Genomic DNA, 18863 nt, shown 5'->3' with positions numbered 1-18863 from the left:
TCAAATTTCCTGTTGCAACACAAAACATTATTATCTAAGGACATGCTTTGCTTTAATAGAATGTGGCATTCTGTTTATTAAAGGCCTGGTGTTCCCTGTTCTTTTATTCTGTCCTTAAAATGCCATCTGATATTTTAAGTTTTGGTATGCCACATGAGTGCAAACCAAAACAGCTCGAGATTCGGGCAGGTGTTTGCCCTGATACAACTGCAAGTTTATCAAAACATTTGTTTTTGTTCTACCAGGTCTGCGAGCTGGATATTATCTTTAATTTTGAAAAGGCTTACTTCATCCTGGACGAGTTTATAATAGGTGGAGAAATTCAGGAAACATCCAAGAAAATTGCTGTCAAAGCCATTGAAGACTCTGATATGCTACAGGAGGTCAGTACAGTTTCCCAAACCATGGGAGAAAAATGATGATAATGATGATAGTGTTAATAATTATAATATTAACCAAGACTTAGTACTTACTCTGTGTTGGGTACAGTTTCTGAACTATTTATATGTATTAGCTTATTTAATTCTCACAACAACTCGAAAAGGTAGGTGGTGTTGTTACTCCCACTTTACAGATGAGTAAACTGAGACACCAAGAGGTTAAATGACCTGCTCAATTTCACACAGCTAGGAAGTGTGGAATAGAGGTTTGAACCCAGATAATTGGGCTTTAGAGTCTTTGTTCTTTGTTTGGCTGAGCTTTGGAGTGCAAGAGTCCTTCACTGCCAAAAAGGTATCAAACACTTAGTACTATTCTTTTCAAGAATAATTTTATGAGATGTATAAAAAGACTTTCATTAAAATACCTGTGCTGCCCTGGGAAAGGAGAATAGCAGTACGTTGTTATTTTGTTTGCCAGGGATATTAAAGCTTTATTATTGAGCACGGCATTTATCATTTTAATTAAAATTTCTTACACCTTTTGGGAAGGCTGTGTGTGTGTTCCTTTCTGCATAAAGAAATTGGGAACACCATGGCTTGCTAGCCAAGGTATAAATGGGCCCAGAAGCATCCATTTGGTACTGCCCTGGACTCTGGGATTTCTATATAAAATAAAGTGGGAATGTTCTTTTAGAAGCAGCACAGATTTACATCATACCTCCTCAGGGAACTTACCTGCATTAGCCCCTTCATTCCTCCCAGGACACTGTGAGAAAGAGCACTTCACCCCACTGACCTCTGCCCTCCCAAATGAGATGCTCTGAGGGCCTGGGTTCCATTCCAGCCCTGCTACCTCTAGATTCTTCTTCCTACAGCCTCAGTGGGTCTTCCCATCTTCCTATTTTCAAATAAGTAGGTCAAGAGGATCCAGAGCATTGTAAAGTACCTTTTTAAAATTGGCATTTGGCCGGACGCAGCGGCTCACTCCTGTAATCCCAGCACTTTGGGAGGCCGAGGCAGGCAGATCACTTGAAGCTAGGAGTTCGAGACCAGCCTGGCCAACATGGTGAAACCCCATCTCTACTAACAACACAAAAATTAGCCGGGCATGGTGATGGGCACCTGTAATCCCAGCTACTCGGGAGGCTGAGGCCGTAGAACCACTTGAACCCAGGAGGCAGAGGTTGCAGTGAGCTGAGATAGCACCACTGCATCACCTGGGTGACAGAGCGAGACTCCATCTCAATAAATAAATAAACAAATAAGTAAAACTGGCATTAAAGCTATTTTTTTCTGCTATTTGGAATAGGGTGATTAAATTAACAAAATACCATTAGGTGTGAACTCCCAGCAACTGTTTTGGTGCATCTTTAGGCTGATTACTTGCTCCCGCCCAGCCAGAGGATCAGTCCTCTGGTGAATGGATGTGGAGGGAAACATCTATTTGAGTGGGTGCCGTAAGCAGCTGCATGTGCCCATTAGAAGGCCAATGCATTCATTACCAGAGGTGTCTCACCTCAAAAAATGCATTTAAACTCCGATGTTGATTTGGCCGTCTCCAAATGCCACAGGGAGGAAAACTTTACAAGGTATTTGAGAAATCGGTGGTTTGGAAATTTCACAAAACAGTGTTTCATAAAGTATACTGGGAGTTGGTGGCAGGTGGAGGGGGTGGAGGTTTTTTTAACTTCAGGACCTCAGGGTCCTGACTGTGGAATCTCCTGACAGGATAAACAGACTTTTTAATGGACTCTTTGGCACTTCAGTAATTAAAGCTGAATTGAGGGCCAAGACACACCTGGGTTAATTTGAAATCCTCTCAAATTAGGAAACAGGTTGTCATAAATTTGGTGTTGCTAGTTCCATTTAAATGTAGGAATTAGGTATTTCAAGAGTGAGCTCTTTTACAATTAAATGCTAATTGGTAGTTCATGTTCCTGGTGATTGAGTGGAGGGGCTTGATGGGTAGGTCTCAGGGGACCTTGCATTTAGCCCCAGTGTCCCTATTGTGAGCAGGCAATGTCATGGCCGCCCTCTCAGTCTCTTCTGTTGCATTAACAGCACTTGCCAAATACAAAGAGTGTTATTAGCCTTCTCTTGGGCTCTGGTATTCAGTGAAGTCAATGAATATTTTGGGGAACTTGTTGAAAAATTGACTTTGTATATCTTGCCTACTTAAGAAGTTTAAACTGGATAGGAGCCAGTAATATACTTGCATAAAGGAAAACAATTACTGCTTTTTATTTTTTCCTGTGTTTTGGACCCAATCTTATATTTGTAGTAACTGAAGGTTAAGGGAGGCCTTTGTGACATTGCTTTAGCTGTGAAAACAGCTACCAATCTTCAGTAGCCCCTAAGACTTTTTTCTAACTCCTACTTAATAACAATTTCTTAGAATAATAATAACTTTTAAAAAGCTACACCTGCCTGTATATTTAGTAAGAAGACACATAGTCTCAAATCTCCGAATCCTCAAAGCTTATTCTGAGTGTGTGGTGGCTAGATGTTGATAAGAGGAAAAGAGAGGAACTGTTTACTTGGTTGTGAATACTTATTTGGGGGTAACAACAGTGTGGACAATGGCACAAAGTTATTAGAAGGAAAATTAAACCCTCTGGCCGGGCGTGGTGGCTCATGTCTGTAAGTCCAGCACTTTGGGAGGCTGAGGCGGGCGGATCACTTGAAGTCAGGGGTTTGAGGCCAGCCTAGTCAACATAGCAAAACCCCGTCCCTACTAAAAATACAAAAATTAGCCGGGTGTGATGCTGCACATCTGTAACTCCAGCTACTGGGGAGGCTGAGGCACGAGAATCACTTGAACCTAGAAGGCAGAGGTTGCAGTGAGCCAAGATTCTGCCACTGCACTCCAGCGTGGGTGACAGAGCAAGACTCCATTTCAAAAAAAAAAAATGCTGGGCACAGTGGCTCATGCCTGTAATCGCAGCACTTTGGGCTGAGGCGGGTGGATCCCGAGATCAGGAGTTCAAGACCAACCTGGCCAAGATGGTGAAACCCTGTCTCTACTAAAAATACTAAAAATACAAAAATTAGCGGGACGTGGTGGTGGGCGCCTATAATCCCAGCTACTCAGGAGGCTGAGGCAGGAGAATCGCTTGAACCTGGGGGGCAGAGGTTGCAGTGAGCTGAGATCATGCTACTGCACTCCAGACTGGGCAAGAGAGTGAGACTCTGTCTTAAAAAAAAAAAAAAAGAAAAGAAAATGAAACTCTCAAAGGCGATAGTGGTCATTAACCACAGGACTTGCAATACATGGGGGCAACAAACAGTACATGTTTTACCCCGACTAACAGCCTATCAAGAAGGGGGGCTCAAGGCCAGGTGCGATGGCTCATGCCTATATTCCCAGCACCTTGGGAGTCCCAGGCAGGAAGATCACTTAAGTCAAGAGTTTGAGATCAGCCTAGGCAACATAGTGAGAACCTTGTCTCTACAAAAAAATGATAAAATTAGCCAGGTATGGTGGTGTGCACCTGTAATTCCAGCTACTCAGAAGGCTGACGCAGAAGGACCGCTTGAGCCCAGGAGTTTTGAGACCAGCCCAGGCAACATAGTGAGAACCTGGTCTCTACAAAAAGTAATAAAATTAGCCAGGTGTAGTGGTGTGCATCTGTAATTCCAGCTACTTGGAAGGCTAAGGTGAAAGGATCACTTGAGCCTGAAGGGTTGAGGCTGCAGTGAGCAGTAATCACACCACTGCACTCCAGCCTGGGTGAGTCTTGGAAAAAAGAAGGGAAGGGCCAGATTGTATCTCACGAGCAACAGGATACCATGTGCCCTTGTGTGGATGCATGCGAAACTGGTAGATGCACCCCAACACTGTCAACCTTAAAAGCGTAAACCATGTTAACAGCTAAGCCAAACCACAATGCAGTAGGAAGTCGTAACATGCAGTGTGCTATATGCATAAGAAACACCACAGAGCTAGATGTATCCAGAAGAGGCCCCAAGATACAGACTCCAGCTCCTGTCTTGCAAAGGTAAGGGCAACCAAGATTCTGCCAGCTCTAAAAGTTTGCCCCAAACCTTTAAAGTGGCAAGCTCAAGAAAATACCAACTTTTACCTTATTTGTTTACATAGCTTGAGTAATAGCCTGGCTGGGCTCAGACAGGGCAGCCAGTGTGGTGTTTAGCAGACTGAGTCATCTGGTGATGTGAGTAGTGCCAATGACTAGAGGCCACTGAACCACAAAGACAGGAAAGTGTCATCTCCAGGCCCCTCTCCAGGCTGCAGGCAGGGCCTAGCAATGCCCCCATCTGGTCATGGGTTTTTGTCAACTCTGCAAAAGTAAGATATTTTAACTGCAAAAAGTACATAACCATACAATATAATATATGATAGAGGAGTGTCAAACAATTAGTTAATGAAAATAGCATGCAACTGTTTTTTATTTTGTGATATTTGTCATCCTCAGAATTCATAATCTGTGGTCATTTCTTTTCTCATTCTAAGTACACTTTATACCTGATTTTGTATTTGTAACTTTATATTCCCATGTAAATGGTGTAAACTCTGGATTCCACAAAACCAGCATGGCCCAATGGCCTGTATGATCCCTTTGCTAAGTTACAAGATCCCACGGGCAGCATCTGTAGAGGGGTACGGGACTGTCTCGGCCAATGCCCACTTAGGAGGTGAGAGCTTTGTTGAGCAAATGTGGATGACTGAACACAAGTATTTTTCGGCAGAGGAACTCTGGGATTCTAGATAGAGCTGGTGAAAACCAGTTAGAAAACCTCCTTTGAAGGTAAGGGCAGATTTCTAGCCCTGGTATCTCCTGAGCAATCTTGCTCAGCCACTAGCCTTGGTCTCTTCAGCCCATGTCAGTCCGCGTATTTCCCGGCAGGTTCATATGATTCATATACCCTGGGGTTTAAACTTAAGAGTGAGTTGAACTTGGATTGCTAAATGAGCAGATGGTAACTCAAATGAAAGAGGCAGGTTGACTTTTTGTCCTCTTGAGCTTTCTTACCGATTCAACCTGGGGCCCTGGTGTGACACAAATATATATGTTCAAAGTTGGAGAGCAGGCAAGAGAAAGTCCATCTGTCTTGCATGGTATAGGACCGGCAACATCACTGTTAACTTTGAACTCTACCTGTAATTGTGAGTCTGTTCAAACATTTTTTTTTTTTTTGAATGCTGAAAAAAAATATTATGGCTTTGGGGCATGTTAGCAAACTTGGTAACTGATGGGCAGTATGAAAAGAATGAGATCACGTCCTTTGCAGGGACATGGAGGGAGCTGAAGGCCATTATTCTGAGCAAACTAGTGCAGGGACAGAAAAACAAATGCTTCATGTTCTCACTTAAAAGTGGGAGCTAAATGGTGAGAACACATGGACACATAGAAGAGAACAACACACACTGGAGCCTTTCAGAGGGTGGAGGCTGGGAGGAAGGAGAGGAGCAGAAAAATAACTAGTGGGTACTACGCTTAATACCTGGACGACGAAATCATCCGTATAACAAATCCCCATGACACACATTTACCTATATATAACAAACCTGCACATGTACCTCTAAAAAGGTAAAAAGAAACATAATTTGTATACTTTGGGAGGAAGCCTTTGAAAACATATGGCAGAAATTATATATTTTTTCCTGTGAACTTGGTAGAGAAGTAAAGAAATTCTTAAGAATTTTGGTCTGTTTGTCTTTTTTGTCTTGACAATATGCATAATAAAGATGCTCTGCACAATATCGGTAATGATACATATGTTATACAGATATAATTCAGAATTCTCTAATACAGGTACCTGGATGTGGTCCTCCTGATCATTTTAGCAAGCATGTTTATCTTAAGTCAACAGTGATATCTTGGCAACTTTGCTTTAGCATTTCTCTCTCTCTCTCTCTCTCTCTCTCTCTTTTTTTTTTTTGAGACGGAGTCTCACTATCACCCAGGCTGGAGTGGAGGGGCACAATCTTGGCTCACTTCAACCTCCGCCACCCGCTTCAAGCAATTTGCCTGCCTCGGCTTTCCGAGTAGCTGGGAATACAGGTGCATGCCACCACACTTGGCTAATTTTTGTATTTTTTGTAGAGATGGGGTTTTGTCATGTTGGCCAGGCTGACCTCAGGTGATCTGCCCACATCAGCCTCCCAAAGCGCTGATATTACAGGCACGAACACCACACTGGTCGAGCATTTCTCTTGTCAGACATTCCCTTTATGATCAAGCTTAACTTTTTCTCAGTTGAAAGTTACTTAATTCCAGCTCCATATGGATATGTATACAAATTATACTCAAACTTTGATTAGAATGCAAAGATTTTATGTCCATGTATCCTTTTGACAACTTGTTTTCAACAATGGCAAATAAATGAAAGAATGCAGAAGATTTCACAGTCTGAGGAAGGATGTGACTTAAAGGGAAAATTGTTCTAATTTATTGTTCGCTTTCAGACAATGGAAGAATACATGAATAAGCCTACATTTTAACTGGAAATCTACTTGAAGACTCCAGCACTACATGTTATGAAGCTGTAAATAAGCAACGCCTCGCATCCGGTTTTTTGATGGAGCCTCAGGCACCATGCCAAAAATAATTTAAGGGATTCTTTGTTAACTAACAAAGTTAAAGTTGTTTAACATATTTATAATTACTGTGTGTCTGTATTGTTTAAAAAAAAAACAAAGAAAAAAATATGTGTCTGTATTATACTGTGTAGAGTACTTGTAGCTCTAAATGTTTCCAGTAACTACCACCTAATCCAACCTACAATATTTGTAATGTTTTAACTCCATGTTATATTTTTAAGCTAGTTTAGATAAATTAGATGCAATTTTTGGTTTTGCATTTGATCCTCTACTGACAGGTTGAAAACGATATTGGAATAATCCATGATTTTGAATGTAAAGTATATATGATGTCATTAATACATTTTCTAAGTGTTTAGTTTTTTAACTTGTATAATAATTCAGAATTATGTTAATAGTGCAGAGTTTATATGTAATGCTAGACATTTTTCATACATTTAATAGTACTGTAACTGCAATTCACATACAAAGTGTCTGCTTTTAATGTGCTGAATTCATGTTTTTTTTTCAGAATTGGGATTAGGAAAATAACCAAAGAGTATAGAACTTAATAAGTGTTTTTGATGCCTTAGAAGCTGCTATCTTGAATGAGGTTTTAATTTATCTTTTAACTGAATATAAGGGACATTCCAATAAGGTTTTCTACAAACTCTATATTTATTAAGGTTTATAGAGACCTAGAGACACAGCATCTATGACTTCCTTTATTATTCTAAAATAGTATAAGAATGAATAACAATAGCAATAATAATTATTGCTACTATTTTTTAAAATTCATGTTCCAAGCACTCTTAGATGCTGGAAATGTCATTTCAAATATGTTTTAATATATCTCTAATGCATTTGAAGACTTATTACATGGCTTACTTAGAGCATTTAAGATTATCATGGCCTATATGCTCGATTCTTTTCCTCCTTTTTTCTTTTCTCACCCTTTCCTCCCCAAGGAAAAGATTTGCTGCTGACCATTATTACCATAAATATATCACATTTGTGCTTCCTGGAATGAAAATTCTGTATATAACCAGGTACTAACAGTGATCTAACATATTATAGGGAAATAGCTTGTATGCTGGGTGCAGTGGCTCACACCTGTAATCCCAGCACTTTGGGAGGCCGAGGCAGGTGGATCACTTGAGGTCAGGAGTTCGAGAGCAGCCTGGCCAATATGATGAAACCCCATCTCTACTATAAATACAAAAATTAGGCCGGGCGTGGTGGCTCACGCCTGTAATCCCAGCACTTTGGGAGGCAGAGGTAGGCAGATCACGAGGTCAAGAGATCGAGACTATCCTGGCCAACAGGGTGAAACCCTATCTCTACTAAAAATACAAAAATTAGCCGGGTGTGATGGTGCATGCCTGTAGTCCCAGCTACTCGGGAGGCTGAGGCAGGAGAATCGCTTGAACCTGGGAGGCAAAGGTTGCAGTGAGCTGAGATCGCGCCACTGCACTCCAGCCTGGGCGACAGAGCGAGACTTTGTCTCAAACAAACAAACAAAATAATTAGCTGGGTGTGGTGGCAGGTGCCTGTAATCCCAGCTACTTGGGGTGCTGAGGCAGGAGAATGGCTTGAACCCAGGAGGCAGAGGTTGCAGTGAGCCAAGATCACACCAGTGCACTCCAGGGTGGGCAACAGAGCAAGACTCTGTCTCAAAAAAGAAAAGAAAAAGAAAAAGTAAAAGCTTGTAGTATTCTGTCTTGCTGCCTGCTATTTGATGTTTTACCTATGCATTTTCAATGTTAGCTTTGAGGTCTGGTATCATTCATATTAGAGTGGTTTGAGACCTCCAGTGATTTCCTAGAAGAGTATGTTTCCTATTGGATTCTTTGGGAGATCCCATCTGGTAGATTTTTAGAGAACCTGATGGAAAAATATTCTCTTTAGTTCATCTCAGTACACATATTTAGGGAAAACAGCAAAGCAAGCAGGAGAACAAAGGGAAAAATTCACCAATTCCTCAATATAACCATTATTCAAAGCGAATAACTCAGATTAGCATGTAATGTAATCATTGGGCTTTTACTATCCAATATTTCTTCAAGTTACCATGTAATTACAATTATGGCATCAGCTTGAAGTTTATCATGTATGATTGATCACTCTGTTTACTTTAGCTTACCTTCAGTTTTGTGGTTTAACTTTTTAATGTGGTAGAATTCTTTCTTTTCTTTTCTTTTCTTTTTTTTAGACAGAGTTTCGCTTCTTTTTGCCCAGGCCAGAGTGCAATGGTGTAATCTCAGGTCACTGCAGCCTCCGTCCCCTGAGTTCAAACGATTCTCCTGCCTCAGCCTCCCGAGTAGCTGGTATTATAGGCATGCACCACCACACCCAGCTAATGTTGTATTTTTAGTAGAGTTGGGATTTCTCCATGTTGATCAGGCTGGTCTTGAACCGCGACCTTAGGTGATCCGCTCCGCCTTGGCCTTCCAGGGTGCTGGGATTACAGGCATGAGCCACTGCCCCTGGCCGAATTCTTTATTTTTCAACACAATTTTGTAAAGATGGACCTCATGTAAATCCATCACAGTTTTTCCAGTTCTTTTGAGATTTGTCACCATATTTGGATAAAGGTATATCTTGAACCTCACTCAAATATACTACACATGTTCTGGATAATTCCATATTAGACACTCTAGCTATGGACAGGGCTTCTCAGACTTCATATTGGTGTCTAACGTAGAAAGTAAATGTGTCTCGTCCAGGCGAGGTGGCTCATGCCTGTAATCCCAGCACTTTGGGAGGTCAAGGCAGCAGATCACCTGAGGTCAGGAGTTTGCAACCAGCCTGGCCAACATTGTGAAATCCTGTCTCTACTAAAAATTCAAAAATTAGCCAAATGTGGTGACGCACGCTTGTAGTCCCAGCTACTCAGGAGGCTGAAGCAGGAGAATCGCTTGAACCCGGGAGGCAGAGGTTGCAGTGAGCTGAGATCGTGCCACTGCACTCCAGCCCAGGTGACAGAGTGAGACTGTCTCAAAAAAAAAAAAAAAAAAAAAAAAAAGAATGAAAGAAAGTAAACATATTTATATGGCACAGTGGGGTAAATTTGAGGGATTTTAGGGACATCTTATATGGGCCAAGGCTAAAATAGTCATTGTGTTTTCTCTATATTATATAATTACCATAAAACTACCAAGGGAAAGGAAAGACAATAAATGTTAAATTTCTATAAAACTTTCAAAATAAAATGTTTTAACATTTTTTAATGAGGAACTTGGTGTGTTTTCATGAATACACTTTTTTAAAGTCAGATTTCTGTTTGACATTGCTACTCATAATTCCTGGTGGTGTCTCTTTAATGCGACCTCTTTATTTTCTTGGTACCTATCAACAAGAAGCGACTTCAAATGTAAGTGGTAGCGAATGGGGGAAGAGTGTTTCCTGCTTTTGTTCCTACTGACTTTTCTCATCATTCACCTACATTTTGGTAATCTGATTTCTTTACATGTAATTAATGAGGTGATCATTTTTTAAATCTAGTGACAGCTCCTTTTCTTTCATTAACAAATGTAAAGTTGACAGTTCTTGTGATAAAGCAAATGGATTTTTGATTCAAACTGTTTTTTCCATATCAAACCTCCTAAAATAATGATAAAGCTTTGGTCAAATGTATTGTTCTAATCTTTTTTGAGACAGAGTCTCACTCTGTTGCCCAGGCTGGAGTACAGTGGCGTGATCTCGGCTCACTGCAACCTCCGCCCCTGGGTTCAAGCGATTCTTGTGTCTCAGCCTCCCGAGTAGCTGGGATTACAGGTGTGTGCCACATGCCTGGCTAATTTTTGTATTTTTAGTACAGATGGAGTTTCACCATGTTGGCCATACTGGTCTTGAACTCCTGGCCTCAAATGATCTGCCTACATTGGCCTCCCAAAATGCTGGGATTACAAGCGTGAGCCACTGTACCCAGCCAGTGTCTTCTTTAGAATTCATATTATAATACCTATGAAACATCATTGGTGAACTGTGTTTAATTTCACCTTTCTAAGTTGTAGTCAATACATTTTACTGGTAAATTTTACCTGATAATGTACTTATTCACAATGGTCCCTGAAAATTTTTGATTAAGTTCATTCAGATAGTGGGGAATATGAGTAAGGCAAGCCAATAAATATTCTCCAAAATAATCTGCAAAGGAAGACAATTAATTTTCTTTTCAATTCTTATTTTAACTCTTGACAAAAGTTTACCGGTAGACCGTGTACTTTGGTATTAAGCAGCAATAATATGTTTTGTCACATATTGCTAAAAACAGAAAGGTCTGTAACATCTACAGCTGCCTTTTTTTTTTTTCAGTCAAGGTCTGGCTCTGTTGACCAGGCTGGCGAGCAGTGGCATGATCATGGCTCACTGCATCCTTGAACTCCTGGGTTTAAGGGATCCTCTCACCACAGTCTCCCAAACAGCTGGGACTAAAGGCATGCACTGCCATGCCTAGCTAATTTTTAAACTTTTTTTCGAGAAGCTGGGGGAGGCGGACGTTCTCCCTGAGTTCCCAGGCTGATCTCGAACTCCTGGGCTCAAGCGATCCTCCTGCCTTGGCCTGCCAAAGTATTGGGATTACAGGCATGAGCCACCATGCCTGACCTTCTCAGGCTTTATTAGACTCACCTTCTGATAGAACCATTTAATGTGGAATTCAGTCCTACACAAGAACTTTCGATAAGTTCTTCATCAATAAGCTCACACATTAACTGAATCTCAGCATCTTTTCCTTGCATCTGTGCTATCACATAATTTATGCAGTGTTTCCATTACATTTAACTTATTTAAAGCATTCATTTATTATTTTGCTTACTAGTTTGTTTTGCAGCTTTACAGAATAAACAATGTTTTAAGCATTTCTCTTCAGGGTTTCACAGTTATTAACTAACAAGGGTCGATTAACCTGAGATGATTTATTTACAGCTTAACCATTCTGGAGTAGAATTATTTTAATGTCTTTGGCATGTTGTCTATCCAGTGATAATATTGTTCAAAAGTGGCACTTTTTCTCTTTCCTTTGGAAAATGTTGAGAGTTTCCACACAGATTGGTAAAATGAGCAGTTCTGCAATTGCGTGAGTTACATGGGCTTTTGCTATTGTTAGCTGACTTCATAACCATTTTTATGAGGTATACTTGATATTGTTATAACATTTTTTAAAAAATTAAAAAATAGAGATGAGTTATTATGTTGCCCAGGCTGGTCTTGAACTCCTGGGCTCAAGTAATCCTCCTACCTGAGCCTCCCAAAGTGCTGGGATACAGGTGTCAGTCACCACACCCAGCCTGCTATGACTTCTAGGAAACTTTGTTTCTTATATTATACTTGCCCTTGTTTAAACTTTTATTTAATCGTGTGTGTAAAATGATTGCTTAGTAGAAAGATGCCAGTATAATTTACTTGATACTATTACTTTACTTGATAACATTTTGAAGAGAAGAAGACATTTAGGCTGAAGAAAGGGAATAATTATGGGCTGGGCATGGTGGCTCATGCCTGTAATCCCAACACTTTGGGAGGCTGAGGCAGGTGGATCACAAGGTCAGGAGTTCGAGACCAGCCTGGCCAACGTGGTGAAACCCTGTCTATACTAAAAACACACACACACACACACACAAATCAGCCAGATGTGGTGGTGGGCACCTGTAATCCCAGCTACTTGGGAGGCTAAGGCAAGAGAATTGCTTGAGCCTGGAGGCAGAGGTTGCAGTGAGCCAAGATCATGCCATTGTACTCCAGCCTGGACAACAAGAGCAAAACTCCATCTAAATAAATAAATAAATAAATAAATAAATAAATAAATAAGTAAATAAGTAAATAAGTAAATAAATAAAAAGGAGAATTACAAATAACTTGGTTCCACATGTGAGATAGTCCTCATACTGCATCAGTAGTGACTTAAACTTTTTTAAACTATTATTTTTTTGTGGGGAGATCTGTTGAATTTGAGAAGCCTCCAGTTTAAATAAAATGTTTTTATTGTGGTGGAAACATATCTGTAAAACGTAGGACTATAGAAATGCTAAGAATAGGCCAGGCGTGGTGGCTCAAGCCTGTAATCCCAGCACTTTGGGAGGCCGAGACGGGCGGATCACGAGGTCAGGAGATCGAGACCATCTGGGCTAACACGGTGAAACCCTGTCTCTACTAAAAAATACAAAAAACTAGCCGGGCGAGGTGGCGGGCGCCTGTAGTCCCAGCTACTTGGGAGGAGAATGGCCTAAACCCGGGAGGTGGAGCTTGCAGTGAGCTGAGATCCGGCCACTGCACTCCAGCCTAGGCGACAGAGCGAGACTTGTCTTAAAAAAAAAAAAAAAGAAAAGAATAAAGAACTAAGGAAGTTACACACGTTTGTAGTCAGAAATTAAGTTCAAAAAATAATTTAGGTCATTTGCATTTTTTAGTATGCAAAATAAATGGAAAAATTAAAGTGCAATAAAAATGTAATTTTGAAAATGAAGGCAGTTAAAATGGAAAACATTGAAATATTAATTATCATTTAATAAAATAAACTTAAAAAAGTATAAAAATATAAGTATCTTTACTTATGTAGGATTAAATATATTTCAGATAATCTGTCCTCTATAATGAATTGATTTAATTATGTTTTTCTCTTTTTAGAAATGAGCATCTTTTTATTTCTGGAAACAACTTTTTAATGAGATTTTATTAAGCATTAGACTATGACTAATTATAATATTCAAAGCCAAAACCAAAACGATGGATAAATAAATGAATAAAACAAGGCACATCAATAGAAAAAAAATGAATAAAATCAATTACGGATTCTGCTTGAAACACCTGATCTCATGATAATAGCAATAATAAAACAATTTGTATATACTTTATTAGTTGAACATTTATTAAAAATATAAGAGCACAGAGCAAATTAATTTGGAAGAAAATTTAAATCTTTTACATACAAATACCCTCAAGAATAATAAATCATGGAGTATTAATAAAATTAAACCAACTGATAATTTTAGAAAGTGCTTCACGTGCAGAGAATTTTATTCAAGTCCTCTCTGCTCTCTGCCAGTGCTTGCTTTTTTTTAAATTTTTTTGAAATGGGGTCTCACTCTGTCGCCCAGGCTGGAGTGCAGCAGCACGATAGCAGTGCAGTGCAACCTGGACCTCCTGGGCTCAAGCAATCCTCTCACCTCAGCTTCCTGAGTAGCTGGGGCTGCAGGTGTGTGCCACCACACTCGGCTAATTTACAAAAAACGATTGCAGAGAAAGGGTCTCACTATGTTGCCCAGGCTGGTCTCAAATTTCTGGGCTTAAGTAAGCCTCCTGTCTCAGCCTCCCAAAAAGTTCTGGGATTACAGGCATGAGCCACCTTGCCCAGCTATTAAAGCCTTTTATATTCAAAATATTTTGAGCCAAAATACATAATTACTGAATTTAGGAATTTTTCTGAGACAGCCATCCAAATACTATTTAAATATTATTTCAACCCTGGTGAACTTTTGGATCAATAAAAATAATGATTTGATTTTTTTAAATCTCTGTACAAATTTTCAACTATCAGTCTCTCAGAGCAAACAAGTGGGCCATAGTACACTGGTTGTGATGTTCTCAACCATCTGACCGAGTATCATATTTGTGTTTAGAGAGTCAAAGTGGAGCAGGAACTGAGGACCTTCATGCTGGTCCTGGCTGTGCCACTGGCGAGGCTCTTGGACTTGCTCTTTGGAATGGATGGAATGTTAGAATCAGATGTGATCATAGAGTGGCCTAATTCACTCGATAGATAGAAGAGGGAAGAAAAATCATTGCTGTGACATTTATGTTTTGATCAAGTCCCAGTGCTAGTCATTTGTTTCATTAAACTTTGTCTTCATCAAAGGTGTTACCCCATGAGAATATTTGATGAGTCTGGTATGAAATACAGTCCTAATGACATTCAATCATGCTCTTCAGCCTTTTAAATGATACAAGTGAAGAATATTGAGTGTTCTCTAAATGAAAGATGTCATTATAAGAGTAGAAAGAACCACTCCTGAAATAAAAGGGGAATTTCAAATTTGTATTGGTTGGGAGTGGTGGTTCATGCCTGTAATCCCAGCACTTTGGGAGGCTGAGGCAGGCGGAAATCATCTAGGTCAGGAGTTTGAGACCAGCCTGGCCAACATGGCAAAACCCCGTCTCTACTAGCCAAGCGTAGTGGCTCACACCTGTAGTCCCAGCCACTTGAGAGGCTGAGGCAGGAGAATTGCTTGAACCAGGGAGGTGGAGGTTGCAGTGAGCCAAGGTGGTGCCACTGCACACCAGCCTGGGTGACAGAGTGAGACTCCATCTCAAAATAAATAAATAAATAAATAAAAAGTTTGCATTGTCGAATTTTGGAGGAGGGATTTCTCATATGTTTCAGAAGGAAAGGAGAGAACAGAGGAAGAATACATTTTTTGCTGGTATTGAATTTGCAGCCTCTCTTGAAGATTGGTTTATTCATGGTGGAATTATGGCCAGTGGAATGTGGGTTGAAGTAACCCATACCCACTGCAGGTCTGGCTTATAAAAATCTCCCATATGAGACCTCTATTCTTTGTTTACAGCTAAACAAAAAGACTCCAGGACCCAGAGAAGGCAGAGCCATGAGGTGGGAGGAATCTGTCAAAAGGCTGTCAGGAACGATAACCAACTAGGACAGCCAAACTGGACTAATATATGCAACAGAAGTCAACCTTTATTGTGTTATGTGTTATTGTGTTATGCCACTGCACTGGGGGTGTTACAGCATTGAGCCTGACCCAATGCACAAAAATCTGTGCGCTACCATCAGCAGGATCAGGATATGTGAAATCAAGTTTATTTACAGGAAGTGCACAAATAAAGCACCCTTTAGAGCTAACACAAGCGACTACCTGGAAAAAGGTAGATAATAAGCATGATTGGGAAAGCAGGCTTCTAAAACATACACACCAAAATGTAGAAGTAGAAAGATTGTGATGCTGCCATTCACACATCATGTCAGTTTTGTAGAGGCACAAATTGGGTCCCACAGGTTACCCTGCACCTGCATACAAATTTTGTTTGTCTGTCACTATATAAAAAATTGAATCAATCATGTTATTTCACACACAAATAGTCTTTTGTTTTTCTTGGAAAACCGTAAGAGCTAGCAATATTGAGCCTGCACTTCTTTGTGGCAAGAATCAGCTGGGGCTGGAGGCTTGCACTGCTATTTCCAACAGCCTGCACCACTGCACCTACCCACTTCTCTGATTTCTATACTAGCTTAGTTCTGGGCATTTTCTCTTTTCTTTTCTTTTCCTCTCTCTCTCTCTCTCTCTGTCTCTCTCTCTCCCCTTCCTTCCTTCCTTCCTTCCTTCCTTCCTTCCTTCCTTCCTTCCTTCCTTCCTTCCTTCCTTCCTTCCTTCCTTCCTTTTCTTCTGTTTTTGACCGAATCTTACTCTGTTGCCCAGGCTGGAGTGCAGTGGCGTCATCTTGGCTCACTGCAATCGCTGCCTCCCAGGTTCAAATGTTTCTTGTGCCTCAGCCTCCCAAGTAGCTGGGATTACAGGTACGTGCCACCACTCTCGGCTACTTTTTGTATTTTTAGTAGAGATGGGATTTCTTCTTGGTTGTGGCTTGTTCTGTTCATTCCTTTTACTTAAATGTTGTTCACTCCATCTCCCTATATCCAGATTCTTTAACACCCAGCTCAAGTACTGCTGTCTTCCTGAATCCTCTCTCATTCCATTCTTTCTCCCTTCTCTGAAATCCCTTTGAATTAAATCTATGCCTCACAAGGTACTTAATTTATCACTTTTAATGTTATATTGCAGATATTTAAATATAAATTACCTGGACATAAAAAGTCCAGGATGAGTGGGAGGGCTGTGTGTGTGTGTGTGTGTGTGTGTGTGTGTGTGCGCGCGTGCGCATATGTGTGTTAGAGAAATAACTTTTTCTGAGTCTCCTAATGGTCTATTGATATCTTATATACATTGACACAATTTCTCACAGCTACTAGATTAGAATCTAAAACCTCTCCTTTAAAAAGCTGTATTTTTCTTTTTTATCCTTTTTGAGACAGGGTCTCACTCTGTCATCAAGGGGGCAGTGGCATGATCTTGGCTCACTGCAACCTCTGCCTCCCAGGCTCAAGTGATCCTCCCACCTTTGCCTCTGGAGCTGGGACTACAAATGCATGCCACCAGGCCCAGCTAATTTTTGTATTTTTTGTAAAGAAGGGTTTGTTTTATTTGTTTGTTTGTTTTCCAGCTGAGTGCAGTGGTTCACGCCTGTAATCCCAGCACTTTGGGAGGCCGAGGTGGGTGGACCACCTGAGGTCAGGAGTTTGAGAGCAGCCTCGCCAATGTGGTGCATGGTCTTTACTAAAAATACAAAAAAGTTAGGTGTAGTGGCAGAGGCCTGTAATCCTAGCTACTTGGGAGGCTAAGGCAGGAGAATCGCTTGAACCCAGGAGTTGGAGGTTGGAGTGGTCAGAGATCTCACCATTGCACAGCCTGGGCAACAAGAGCGAAATTCTATCTCAAAAACAAAACAAAACAAAACAAACAAGGTTTATTTTTTCATGTTGCCAAGACTGGTCTCGAACTCCTGAACTTAAGCCGTCCTCCCATGTCAGCCTCCCAAAGTGCTGGGATTACAGGCATGAGCCACCGTGCCCAGCCAAAAGGTATATTCCTCTTAATACTGCCAAAGAGTTTTGAATAATCACAAGAAGTTCTTGAATCCAGCAAGTTGTATGATCATTTCTACAGTATATCATCAAATAGTTTATTTTTGATCAAGAGAGTTTGTACTGTCTTGTATGTTGTCTTGAATCCAGAAATAACGTTAAAATATTGTACTTCTGAAGCATGATAGGATTCCAAAACTTCAGGTGACAGGTGACACTCTACTGTCCAGGACCTTTTCTGTTTTGTCTACTACGGGGTCCCTACCACCCATACCAGTGCCTGGCACACAGTAAGGTATCAGTGACTGCTGAAAGTTGATGAACATGGTGATTACTTGGTTGCTGCTGTTCTTGTGATAAAATGATCAAAATTAAAACTGAGCACTTAGCAGTGGCACCATGAGGATATGTTTTCTTTCTTGTGAAATAAAAATAAGAGGTTTGGAAGCAGAAGTTAAACTGCCACATTTCCAAGCCAGCCTTCATTCAATACCGTTTATGTGCATGATACACGAAGCTTTTATGTTGAAGCTATTCATCTGGGTGGGGAGCCCATTGCCAAGTCTTGCCAGCACGATGAAAAAGAACCTGATGGCTTGTTGATGTGATTGTACAAGAAGGAATAGGCTTTTCAAAAATATGACTCAAGTCTACCCAAATATGTGCACTTTTTGTATTTTTAAATGTGTCATGTGGATTATGATTTTAGTGCAAGATGATGATAGGGGATCACTTTTTAAGATTATAAAACTTTTGGATTATTATTATTTCCAAGTCATGAAGTAGAAAGCAGTGGCATGCTGATTGCTCTCTGTCTCTTCAGCCTTCCTTTTGCCCTTTGCTACAAAAGGTGTTGACTTTCTCTTTAGACACCATGTGAGATCTGTGTAAATGCAAGTGATGTGAAGATAAAGCCTAGGAAGGCATATCTGTAAAGAAAAATGGAAAAACACCTTTGAAGAAGCTTAGCTGTAGCTAAAAGTGATAGTTACCAGGAGAATGACTGACTACCAAGCACATTGTATACTAGAGCCAGCTAATACATTATTCATAAGGGACAGGAAAAGCAGTTTCCCTCCTTTCCTCCCTCCCTTCCTTTTCCTTCCTTCTTTCCTTCCTTCCTCCATCCTTCCCTTTTCCTTATTTTCTTCCTTCCTTCCGTCCTTCCTTCCTTCCTTCTTCCCTCCCTTCCTTCTTTCCCTCCTTCCCTCCTTCCTTTTTCCCTTCCTTCCTTCTTTCCCTCCCTCCCTCCCTCCCTCCCTTCCTCCCTCCCTCCCTCCCTCCC

General features: G+C 40.7%; 1 protein-coding gene across 2 annotated transcripts in view; it reads left to right on the top strand.

The window, feature by feature from the left end:
* The window catches only part of AP1S3 (adaptor related protein complex 1 subunit sigma 3), a 91401-nt gene that overhangs the window by 67385 nt on the left and 5153 nt on the right, over nucleotides 1–18863 (top strand). Inside the window, exons 4-5 of one of the 2 annotated variants that reach the window (XM_023222265.2) lie at nucleotides 246–383; nucleotides 6808–7025. In XM_023222265.2, the coding sequence (XP_023078033.2) occupies nucleotides 246–383; nucleotides 6808–6843 (174 nt within the window). In that variant the 3' untranslated portion in view covers nucleotides 6844–7025. Of the gene's footprint in view, nucleotides 1–245; nucleotides 384–6807; nucleotides 7026–18863 lie in introns of those variants that run through there. The other variant, XM_023222277.2, reaches the window with a different exon arrangement.

This window comes from Piliocolobus tephrosceles, chromosome 11, assembly GCF_002776525.5.
Source record: "Piliocolobus tephrosceles isolate RC106 chromosome 11, ASM277652v3, whole genome shotgun sequence".
Lineage (NCBI taxonomy): Eukaryota > Metazoa > Chordata > Mammalia > Primates > Cercopithecidae > Piliocolobus > Piliocolobus tephrosceles.
Note: the sequence above shows the minus strand (reverse complement) of the source record. Positions and strands in the feature narration are given on the sequence as shown.